General features: G+C 50.1%; 1 protein-coding gene across 1 annotated transcript in view; it reads right to left on the reverse strand.

Annotated features, from left to right (window-relative positions):
• Positions 1–12500, reverse strand: part of pcloa (piccolo presynaptic cytomatrix protein a) — a gene marked incomplete at both ends in the record, with an annotated part of 62411 nt that overhangs the window by 24467 nt on the left and 25444 nt on the right. Inside the window, 4 exons of the mRNA XM_080538258.1 lie at positions 1–1305; positions 3334–4904; positions 5282–9530; positions 11876–12430. The exon at positions 1–1305 is cut by the window's left edge and continues 781 nt beyond it. Of these exons, the coding sequence (XP_080394384.1) occupies positions 1–1305; positions 3334–4904; positions 5282–9530; positions 11876–12430 (7680 nt within the window). The remainder of the gene's footprint in view (positions 1306–3333; positions 4905–5281; positions 9531–11875; positions 12431–12500) is intronic.

Here is a 12500-nt window from a genome sequence, read left to right on the forward strand (position 1 = left end):
CTGTCTGGAGGAGTAGCTTGACGCGCTAGCACTAGGGGTGTAGTACGAGTGGGGGAGGCCAGTCAGCGGATCCAGTCCGTCCGTCCCTCCGGCGCTCCGCCTGAACTCCTGCTTCAGCTGCTGCTTCAGGAGCTTCAGCTCGTAGGGCTCCTCCATGGAGTCCTCCTCATCCGGGGTCTTGCCGTACGAGTGCAGCCTGGAGGTGGACCCCAGGTAGTCAGTAGACCCGAGGTCAGCAGCGCTCCTCCGTAGAAGCCTCTCGGCCTTGGCTAGTTCCTTCTCGGCCAGGGCGTAGGAGGACAGGCCCGTGGAGCTCTTGGCCAGCTCGGCCGCGTCCTCCAGTAAGACGTAGCTCCGGGGCGTGTGGTGGTGCTCGACGTCACTGTAGAACGAGTCGGCGGAGACGTTTGACATGGGACTTCCCGCCGCGCTTCCCCCCTCCAAGGCCCGGAGGTCCAAGTGGTTGCCGTACTTGTCGTACCTGACCCCCAGGTAGGAGGCGGCAGCGGAGTCAGGCTGGCGGCTGATGACGTCGTAGGCCATCTTAGACGATTCTAATTCGGAGAGTAGGGCAGCCTGCCTGGCAGCTTTCTGCTGGAGAAGGAGCATCTGGTGGTAGCTCTGCTGCTGTGAGCTGGAGAGGGAGGGGACGGAGGAGTAGATGGACTGGGACTGGTAGGACTGGGGGCTCTGGTAGAGGGACTGCTCCTGGTAAAGCGTCTGACTCTGTTGGTACTGGTACTGGGAGTATGTGCCATACTGGGCTGCCTCATGCGTGGTCTGTGGGGGGATGAATTCATCCAGTTCGGACTGGGGCGCCGTCCTGGGGCGCTCCAGCCCGTGACCCCCCATGTCTTCGGCCCCGGTGCCGCTGCGGCTGCCCCGCGTCTCCCGGATGTTGCTGACCTCGCTGTCGGACATGTAGTCGCGGTCCTCGGCCACACTCTGAAGGTAGGCCCTCTCCCTTTTCTCCCTCTCCTTCAAGAGGGCGTCTTTCCTGCGATTTATGCCCATCTCCAAGTATCTCAGCTTGGCGTCAATCTCCTTCTCCTCTTCATCCAGTTCGGCTTGCTTGTGGCGGAGCTTGGAGGACTCGCGCTCCACCAGGTCCAGCTCGCGGTCGATGTCCTGCAGGATCTTGGCCCGGGCCATGTTCGTGTTGCGGCACATCCTGCGGCGGGCGGAGCCGGTGCTGTGGGCGGTCTGGCCGGCGGCGGTCGACTCGTCCTCTGAGGGCGGGTTGGGGAGAGTCCTCTTCACCTTCTTTCCAGTGCCTGTTGGAGTCCCAGCCGACGAGCCTTTACCCTGAAGAAAGACAGGGAGAAAAAATGCTTTGATTTTCAACATGATTTCAGTCATGAGACATTCATCCAATCGTGAGCTTAGAATTATAAGGTTCTATCTCCGTTTAGGGTAGTTCAGAGATATTGAGCGTCAAAGTTTTTACATTCCATTATGTTTTGTGAGATGGAACCTTTGTATTTTATTAATTACTAACTCAAAAATGTAAACATTTAAAAAATAACACCACACAGGCATTAATAAACACCTAAAGGATCAGATTATGTAAAAAACTCAATTTTGACAAAAATGGAGATAGAACCTTATAATTCTAACGTCACGCAATGTGTTTTAGGCTGTGGCGCCACTTTAGGCTGTGGCGCAGGAGGTAGAGTCGCCGCCTAATGATCACAAGGTTGGCAGATCGGCGGTTCGAGCCCCGGCTGGCCACATGTCGAAGTGTCCTTGGGCAAGACACTGACCCCCAAAATTGCTCCCAGTGAGCGGGCCAGCGCCTTGCATGGCAGCTTGCCGCCATTGGTGTGTGAATGTGTGTTGTGAATGGGTGAATGAGAGGCCGTTGTAAAGCGCTTTGGAGCAGCTTTGGAGCAGCTTTGGAGCAGCAAAAAAAGCGCTATATAAGTGCAGTCCATTTACCATTTTACCATTTTATTAATAAATAATTATAATATAATGATTAAACTGTACATATTACAATGCTTTAGAACTACAACGTTGTTACAAAAGTAGACCATTCTCTAAACCTATTCTATGCAGACTAAATGAACCTGAAAGAGGTGTTTAATCTTTCATGACTTCAATTATCTTATCAAATTAATGAGAGACAAAAATAGAGGCAAGAATATATCCATCCCACTGTCTAACCCTATATCATGATTACAATGAGATGGCTAAAATGTAACGTCCTGAGAGCAAGGGAAAGTGTATTGATTGCTTGTGAATAATTTCACAGGAAGATATGCATTCCTGGCTGTAAATGTACTGTAACTCGTCGCTCACTAAATCGTACCTTCTTAAGGGTAGCATCAAAAGAAGTAATTTATTCACATTAAACCTCCATGGATCTGTGGCAGCTCAATATTTTACTGCTAGCTCAGCTGTTCGCCCACCCCTTGTATGTATGTATGTATGTATGTATGTATGAATGAGGAGCTCCACAGTGAAACGCACAGGCAGAAAAAAACTGATCCTATACCTCATGAAATGAAACATGAAATTAAAAAATTAAATTCCGTCGTGCAGGCTAGGCCTTAGAAACTAAAATGCCAATGTTAATAAATCGACTGTGCTGCTGCAGTAATGCATTTGAAAGGGCACTCTATGAAAGAGTCATATTAATTTAGACAGCAAACTCAGGAATGAAAATGATTTGATGAAAATCAAGCCTGGGGATAGATTAGATGAGTGTGAGAGAAATACAACAACAATAAGACATAATTTTCAAAAAATAATAAGAGAATAATATCATCAAAAGTATAACAAGGTGAAGAGCCATCCGGGACAGAGAATATCATGGATAATGGCGTAGTTTGTTTCTCTAATGTAACATTTCAGGAAAAACTGAAGCCATGCTGGCAAATCGTGATGTTAGAATTATAAGGTTCTATCTCCATTTTTGTAAAAATTTAGTTTTTTACATAATCTGATCCATTGGGTGTTTATTAATGCCTGTGTGGTGTTATTTTTAAAATGTTGACATTTTTGAGTTAGTAATTCATAAAATACAAAGGTTCCATCTCACAAAACATAATGGAATGTAAAAACTTTGACGCTCAATATCTCTGAACTACCCTAAACGGAGATAGAACCTTATAATTCTAAGCTCACGAAATGAAGACATTCATATCTCAAAGAGAAAAAGCAAACCAAATTGTGTAGCTATGATATTGTGCATGGGGGTTGGTGACCTTTTACTTACACTTTGTACCTTGGGCAGGAAACCTGACCTTTTCACACAGCCTGCAATGCCCAGGGGAGACAAGCTATGCCTTTTCAAATAACAGCATATCAATGAATATGAGTAATACTTACAGAGTGACCATCAGCATACTGGAAACTCTTGTCTTCTCCCGTCGGACTCAAGGGTTTGGGGTCAGACATTGACCTTTGCATGACCTTAGGTGCCCTCGGGCTGGCTGGGGAGACTTTGGTCGGCTCAGGGCTCCCTCTTATTCGCTGTGGGCTGGTGTCACCTAGTGATTTCTCATAGGACACAAACTCGAGAGATTTGCTGGGGGACATGCAGGGGGATATGGGGGAGTAAAGCACCTTGGGAGATTTGAGAGGGGCCTGAAGAGTTTGAGAGGAATCGGTATTGAGGTGGGAGGACTGGACTCCTATCTCTAAGGGGTTGGGCCGTCTTTTGTCTCTCTGCGGGGATAAGGTCCTCTCGGAGTCGGAGATTTCCATTCTAGTGTTCATCCTTAGGTTCCCTGCTGAGTCTGTCTGTACTGAGATCTCGGTGTGAGCCTGAATGGACATGTCTGAGGTCTGGGTCTGTCCGCTCCCCCTATCTCCCCTAGCGGTGCGAGGCCTGCTCCGCCTGCCCCGAGCGGGCGCCTCCCACTCGTCCTGATCCTCGTCGTCTGTCTGTACGCTGCTGTCCACACTCTTCTTCACACTCCTCTTCTTCCTACCCGCCGTGTAGGCCTTGTCGATCGTGCTGTCTTCCTCATCGGTCTGACACCCGCTATCCATGATCTTCCGGGCCAATTCGGAGCCGTCGGGCCCGAGGATCACTGCCTCCTGCTGGGCATGCTCAGTCGGCTCTCCCCCTGGGTACATCTGTCTGAGCTTCTGCTCCTCCAGCTGCTGGCGGAGCTGCTCTTGGAGCCTCTGGATCTGCTCCAGTTGCTGCTGCTGCTGGGCGTAGGTCTCCTTCTGCATCATGAGGTGGGCCTGCCGTTCCTCCTCCTGCTGACACAGGATGTGCTGCTTCATGGCCTGTAGCTCCTCCAGCTCTTTCTGCACGAGCATCTGCTCTTGCTCGCGGAAGCGTTGGATCTCCTGGCGCTCCCACTCCAACTCCTCGGCCAGCTGATGCTGCTTCATCTTCTCCATCTCCAGCATGTCGCGCTCCATCTGGTACTGGCCATCCCCAGGCACCATGGGTGAAGACAGGGCCTCCAGGGAGGCAGCGATGGCCTCAAGGGATGCGTCGGTGTAGGAGTCTAGTGTAAGGGTGTTTGGTCCAGTGCTGACAACATCTGAGATGGACATACCGTCTCTGGATATCTCCAGGTTTAGGGGAGCGTTACCATGCTCCTCTGCAGTGGCGATGCTGATGGTGGAGAGGAAGCTCTGGGACCGGGTGAGAGGCTGGTTCTGGAGGTTGGACAGGGACGGCATGGTGTCGCTGGTGTGCATGCTCGATAGAGTGTTGTAGGTAGTGCTGAAGATAGATCCGGGCTGGGTAGTGATGGCATACGTGGATGGGATCGGTGCTGCGACCGAGGAGTAAACCACTCCATTGGATGACCTCAAGACACTGCTGGTGCCAAAGTGTGACCCGACAGAAGCAGTGCCTCTACCTTGAGAATAGGGGGGAATTGTCATTCCTGAATATGCCCCAGAGCCTTTTTGGGAGTAGTCCACAGCCTCACCTGTCAAAAATTGAAAAAACATCAATTGAGTCCATAAAAATGTACTTGGAATGTGGTAAAACACCAGACAGAAAGCCATGCTCCATCCAAATAATGCAAAAAAAAAATGTCAAAGCCTCCAGCCTGGCCAGATTAGGAGTGATGCGAAGCCAAAACAACACATAACAACGCATGCAGGCACATGCACCTGTGTATACCAAATAATGATGAAGGTAGAACGAAAAAATTAAGAAAATCAAATGTCCATGCAAACCACTTAGAAAGAATACAAAAAAGGAGACAGCAAAACGAAAAAACATCAAACTGCCACAGGGATCAACCAGAAATAAGTGAAGGCAGCTCAAAGTGACATTTCCGGGAGAGGTCGGCGATGTCACTGCACTGACCTGCTTCAGACACCTTCGCCGATGTCAGGTCAACTGCACCCTCTGTGGTGCCATTGAAATTGTAACTGTTCTTGCTTTTGTAGAGGAAAAGCCCAGCCTCAGCCAGGTTAGTGTCAGACATGGAGGGTTTGATGCCACCAAAGCCTCTCATGCCGTAGGGCGACCTGTCGTATTGGTAATGGTCATCTCGGTAGCCGAAGCGGTCTTCAGGCAAAGGTGTGGTGGGTTGCTGGGTGGCACAGCTTCCTGTGAATGGCAGTGTGTAGACGACATCACAGCACACGGCTCTCCTCCCAGCCGTCAGGTCTACAGGTTTCCCATCATCCTCTGCGATGACAACCGTGACCAGTTCCGCTGAGGAGGCATCAACTGATACCACAGTGTTGAAAAGTTTAGATGTGCTGAGGTCCACTGCACCTGCCACTGTGGTGGTAGTGCCACTGGTTAAGCCATTGGCTACACATCCTGGGGCAGGGGTTGGGGCTATGGTGACAGGGGGAGGCTGGAATAAAGCTCCACCTGTAATGGATCCTCCGAGAGAAAGGTTGATGGGGATCTCTGCATTGGCGGTAGTGGAGGGTTGAGCGATGGGCCGATAGATGATCTGAGAAACAGGTTCAAACGCTTTGTTTGTTGTGAGCTGAAGGGGAACTGAGGAGGCTTGGGAGGCGTCAGTGTTGTCACTGTATCGCGTATGGTGTATGGTGGAAGCACACGTTACTATGGTGATGCTGTCTGTCACTATGGAAACAGTGGAGGTTCCAGCACTTAGGTTGACCACAGATGATTGCACTGCGCTAGTCTGACGTGCGTTGACTTCGACAGCTACGGATGAACGTCTCGACTCTGGGCAGGCAGACAGATCGACCCCTGTCATCGCCATTTCAGAATCCACCTTCATGGTGCGAAGATCCACCACCTCCCCCGCCGGGTAGGCCTGCCCACCATTTTGTGTCTGTTTAAGTTCAGCTCTCTCCAATGTGATTGGAACACCATTGGCTCTGGGTGCTGGCATTGGAGGCGGTGTTCTCTCATGTACGACAGACACAGTTGTTCTTTGGACTTCTGTTGTGACTACTTGAGAAACAAGGTTGGGCGTGACGACAGTTGGCTGAGCTGAGGCTGAAATAGCTTCAATGACATGACAAGAGCTTGACACCACAGTCTCTGGTCCACATATCTCCTGACTTTCTATGGATTCAGTGAATCGAGTGTACGCCAAGGGCACCCTAGTTGTTTGCTGGGGAGGTGGTTGTGGATGCTGTTGGGGTTGGGGTTGGTAATAGGAGTGTGGTTGGGGATGTGGCTGAGCTTCTCTTGAAGGAGATGCTGGGCCAGGACTTGATGGGGCCTGGGTGGTGATACCCTCCCCCACTGGGGAGTTGGGCTGTGATGGGAGTGTGATAACCACATAAGTCTCTCTACCATATCTTGGAGACGACGGCGATTTTGGTGAGGCATGATATGCCCTGCCTTCGGCGGAGGGGCTCAAATTGAGGGCTGTATCAGAGGAGCAGGTGTGGAGGGCAGTGGGTCTTGGTTGATGGGCAGGAGAAGATGGCTGAGAGCCGGACATTGGTTTTGGAGCGAGGGGTGGTTTGACACTCTCCCCTGGTCTGTGGCTGTATCCCATACCGGACAGGACGGAGGAGGGCTTTGGGGGAACTGGAGGGGGGACGTGGGGCTTGTATGTTGGTGCCACAGGATGTCTTACAGTTGCTGCTTGGGTTGTTGTCATGTTAACTGGTTCAGACCTGATTATAGCTGCTGAAGCCTGAGGTGGCAGTGGAACAGGGGGTTTCCTTGGGTAAACTGATGGTTTGGGCATGGTAGGAGGGGGCAGCGGTGGGGGTACAGGTACGTCCACTCGTTCCTGAGACAGACCCCTGCGCAGGACGGCTGGTTTAGGGGGCACGGGTGGGGCGGTTGACACCCCGCTGGGTACAGTGGGGGCATACTGAGGGACGGTGGGTAAGGGCGATACACTAGCAACAGCAGGGGCTGAGGAGCTTGGTGTTTCGGACTTAACACTGGAGAGGTCCATGACACCTGTTTGGCTTGCGTCTACAGGCTGGTCAGCTTGGGAAGTTGCAATGGTGGTCTGTGGCTGGTGGTCTGATGTTGGTGCTGTCGCAGCCATAGACTGAGGCACCTCACAGACAACTGACGTGGCGTCTGTCTCTGTCTCAGCTGTTGAAGGTGTCTGATCAATTTTAGGAACGTCTGATGAAGTCTTTGGCTCCTTCTGTTTTGTAGCCACAACGCCATCTTCATCAGGATCTTCCTCTCCTGAGGAGCACTGTGTCACCCTCAGGTCCGGTATAGGATGTAGAGCCCTTCTGGATGCAGTGCCTGCAACCTCACCACCAGGGGGCACAACTCCAGTCGAGGCCATATCAGCACTCTGCTGTGTTGGGCTAGTCCCCGGAGTGAGGACTTTCTTCATAAGTTCTTCATAGGCAGCCTCAGCATCCAGTAGTGGTTTTCCATCCTTACCTATTGAAACCGTGCTACTTGAGGATACGCTACTTTCAGCAGGTTGCAATATGATCTCCGGTGTGGGCCTTTCCGTCACTGGCTGCGCTTGTTTCAGTTCATGCTCAATCTGCAGGAATTCTTGCTTCTTCTGCATCATGTCTTCGTAAACCTCATCTGGTGATCTCAATATTTTTGGCTGAGCTGGAACAGACATTTTCTCAGGCTCCTGTCGCTGGCCTTTTGATCCATTGCCATCAACAAGAGACTCGTAGGCGTAGTCTTCAATAAGCATACCCCCATATAGGGACTCTTTCCCTGGAGGGACCGGAACCTTTTCAGTGACAGGAGATTTAGCCTTCTGCATGATTTCCTCGTAAGCCTCATCTGCAGTTTTTAGAGACTGTTTTTCAGTGGCGGCGTTCTTGGGGCCTTCATCAGCATTTTGGTTTTCCGTTGGAGAGTATAGAGACACGGACGTAGGCAGCTGGTACACTTTCTGGACTGCTGCAATTTTTTCTGGGTGGATCTCAAATCCCTCAGGTTCAGACTCAATGCTGGGTGAGAAGTCAGAGCAGGACGAACGTCTGATCTCCTCCATTTCCGCCTCTTGCCTCAGCTCCTCAGTCGGGGAGGCATCTTCGATGGGGGAGAGGTTACTCGGGGGTGTTTTGGGACGTTCCCGTCTCCTCTGAGCTCTTATCTCCTCCTTGTCCTTCTTTGATTTCTTCCCAGAGCCCTTCTGCTTCTCTTGCTCTCTTAACAGCTCCTCTTCCTCCCGTAACTCTTCTTCCTCTGACGAGTCTTCGATGGTGGGCAAAACCTGACCAGGCTGTCTATGTTTGGCTTTTCTGTGCTGTTTCCCCTCGCCACTGGAACGGATGTGGCTGGGGCTGCTGCTGTCACTGTCCTCGTCCAGAGACGAGAGGGATGTCGGGGATGTCCCGGGGGTGAAGCTGGACGCGTGCAGGCTGGATGAACCCTCGCCCCTGGACCGGTCATCCGGGGAGTCTGTGAGGCTCTCCATTTCCAGGTCTGCATCATCATTGGGAATGCGCACAGGGGCACTGGTGTTAAGCTCGATGGTTTGGAATTTGCGAACCGCCACTCCACTCCCCCTCAGCGCTTCCCGCGGCTCATCAACTCCCACCTCTTTTGCTGGTTTAACCAATGAGGTGTGGAGTTTCTTCTCCTCTTCTTCATCAGGGCTGATGGTGCCCTTTTTGAGCAGACGCCTGGCTTTCCCTGATGCAGTTTTCTCCTTTCCTCCCTCACCTCGTTTCCTCTCCTCATCTCTGATCTTTCGTCGGATTACGTTTTCCTCGTCGGACGGAGAAGCATCCTCATTCTCACTCATCTCCATAATCTGTTTCCTGATGAAGTCTTCGTCATCCCCAGACATGGGACTGTCTTTTCCAAAGCTCTCACTACTGTCTTCCAATGAGTCACCACGGATGTCTATCGGTAGCAGCAGCAGCTTCTTCTTTGGGCTAGTGATGACTTCTTTCTTCTCTGAGAGTTCTCTGTCTTCCTCTGAGCTGGGAGACTCAGATGAGATGGGCAACACTTCCAGTTTACGCCTGCCCTTGAGTGAGTCTGTGAATTTGTCCGAGTCATCCTTTGGTTGTGTGCTTGCCTGTGCTTCCAGTATTGGAAGGACAGAGCTCTCCAGCTTAGCTAGGTCGGAGGGGCTGGTTGGGCTGGTCTCAGTAGTGGCCACATATTTTTCTCCAGCTTCTTTCAGCATCTCTTTCCCCTCTTTAGCCTGTTGACAAGAACACATGTTTATTTTAATTTATTATCATCAGATACATAACTGTACATAATATCATTATGTATTAATAACGCTATAACAATATGCATTAAAATGTATTTTAAAAACTGTTAGACTTTATTTCAAGTTGTAAATAGTACTTATTAAGTAAATTAGTAAATTAAGTACACTTAATGTAGTTCATGACCGAAAAGTAAACAAAAATCTGATTTGGGTATTATGTAAAATGGGAGAAAAACATTGTACTTTTTTACATTCCCTAAATGCCTGCCTGAAATGTTTGTGATAATAGTGCCATAGTGCTATGAATAATTTCATCGACAACCACTACTGTTGCTACATACTACAACCACTACTGTTGCTACATACTATACAGTCACCTCTCCGACTTCATCCACTTCAATGGGCTTTGCCACTGGCTGAGCTTCAGTCTCTTTTTTCTCTGGAGTTTCAGCCAATGACTTCTCCTCCTTTAGGACGTTGTCTTTGTCCTGTTCACTTACTACAGGGACTAGGGTGGCAGGTTCTACTACAGGGGCTGAGGCTAAAGACACACTCTCAATGTCAGATGCAGTTATTGATGCTTCTGTTTGCTCTGATTTCGCTTTCTCCTCTACACCTTTACCAATGTTTCCTTCTTTGTCACTGACTATTTTCAGCTTTGATACTGAAATAGACTCGTGATTGTCACCGACTACAGGTGGTGACACATCCTCTGTCTCTCTGTCTGGCTGATTGCACACAGACCCAGAGTCTGGCTTTGGAGTCTGTCCTGATCCGACCTCTGTGGGTAACACTTTCTCCTCAATTACTATTTCAGACTCTTTATCATCATCGCCTGTAGGAGTCAACTCCATAATCTTAGCTACAGCGACTTCCGGTTTATATTCAGAAATACCATCTGGCTTTTGAGATTCTGACTCATTCTCTTTTTGTGTGGGTTTCTCTTCGGTAACTTTTTCTAAGGCTTGTAGTTCACAAAGCGCAGATGATGGCGACACTGTCTCTACAGCTTGTGCTGGCTGTTCTGCTGTGACCTTTTCTTGCTCATTAGCTTCAGGAGCCGATGGAGCAGACTGTACCTGGACTTTTTCGGATTTATTATCTGCTGTTCTCTCTGGTTCAACCTTTATGTCAGATGTCTGCTTTTCCTCTTTCAGAGCTACACTCTCTGCTTCTGCCTCAGCTTTCAATTTATAATCTGTCCTTTCTGCTATTGGAGGAGTCTCTACTGCAGGGTCTTGAGGTGGGGTCAGATCAGCTTTGACTGGTTGCAGCTCAGGTTCTACCTCCTTAGGTTCTACCTCCTTAGGTTCTACCTCCTTAGGTTCTACCTCCTTAGGTTCTACCTTCTCAGGTTCTACCACCTTAGGTTCTACCTTCTCCGGTTCTACCTCCTCATGTTCTATCTTCTCAGGTTCTACCTCCTTAGGTTCTACCTTCTCCGGTTCTACCTCCTTAGGTTCTACCTCCTCAGGTTCTATCTTCTCAGGTTCTACCTCCTTAGGTTCTACCTCCTCAGGTTCTATCTTCTCAGGTTCTACCTCCTTAGGTTCTACCTTCTCCGGTTCTACCTCCTTAGGTTCTACCTCCTCAGGTTCTATCTTCTCAGGTTCTACCTCCTTAGGTTCTACCTCCTCAGGTTCTATCTTCTCAGGTTCTACCTCCTTAGGTTCTACCTCCTCAGGTTCTATCTTCTCAGGTTCTACCTCCTTAGGTTCTACCTCCTTAGGTTCTACCTCCTCAGGTTCTACCTCCTTAGGTTCTACCTCCTCAGGTTCTACCTCCTTTCTTACCTCCTTAACCACACCTGGGACAGAATCCTCTACAACCTCTGCTGGTGGACCTTGAGCTTCCTGTGTGCTTTCTGACTTATTTTCTGTCGGCTCTGGCTCTATCTTAGTGTCCACAACAGTCTCTTTCTCCTTCTCTTGTGCTGCACTCACTGGCTCTGCCTCAGCACTCTGGGTAAGGCCTGAACTTTCGACTGCTACGGTTTCTAGTGCTGGAGGCACCAGCTCAGGCAATGGTTGCTCTTGCTCTATATCTGCAGGGAGAGTAGAAGTAGCTTGATCATCAGTTTTAGGAGGTTGGCTAGGCTGTTCTGCATTTGCTACCACTTCTTTCTCTTCATTCTCAGTGACTACAGGAGCTGGGGGCTCTACAGGCTCTGCTGATTGGCCAAAAGCTTCCGGTGGGAGACTTTCAAAGGTTGGAGTCACCTCTGGCTCTGCTGGCTTTTCACTCTCTTCCTGTGTCTCTGGCTCAGTCTGAGATGTTTCAGGTGGGGGCTGGTCCTCTATTGCTGCCTCAGGACTGCTTTCTTGTTGACTTACTGTTAGGGCCTCAGAAGCACCCTCCAATAAACTGTCTGGCACGGACGGTTCCTGTATAGTCTCAAACACCGGTTCTAACGCTTCACTCTGCTCTGTCTCTTTGGAGTCGTCATACTTGTTCTCTTCTGGGAAGCTATCTGGGGAGGGAGGGGCGGCATGCTCAGATTGAGGAGGTGTAGCGTCGTCTAGTGTTTGGTTGTTGCTCAGTGTTTGGGTGGGTTCGGGTACTACCGTGGTCTCGGGAAGCGGCTGGGTCTCCTCCTTTGCTGCTGCCGCTGCTGCCTCTACCATGGGTTCACTACCTGGAGCAGTGTCTACTGCAGTAACTGAGGGGGTTCTTGTTAACCCTTTGGTGGGAGGGGCAGCAGCAGCAGCAGTGGTGGTGGTGGTGGTGGCTGGGGAGGCAGGAGCTGGGAGGATGGGTGAGGCAGGAGGGGACGGGATGGGTGAAGGTGGTTGGTTCTTCACTGGAGAGGCCATGGGTGAAGGTGGCATGTCTCCCAGCTGGCCTTGGATCGCTCTTTGGGTTTGACAGTTCAGACAAAGCCATTCTTTCTGCAGGATAGAAAAAAAGAAACACAAGATAAGTTTTTGTGTGTGATCTATTATTCACGTTCACTGTAGA

This window comes from Nansenia antarctica, assembly GCF_963989245.1.
Source record: "Nansenia antarctica genome assembly, chromosome: 8".
NCBI classification, from domain to species: domain Eukaryota; kingdom Metazoa; phylum Chordata; class Actinopteri; order Argentiniformes; family Microstomatidae; genus Nansenia; species Nansenia antarctica.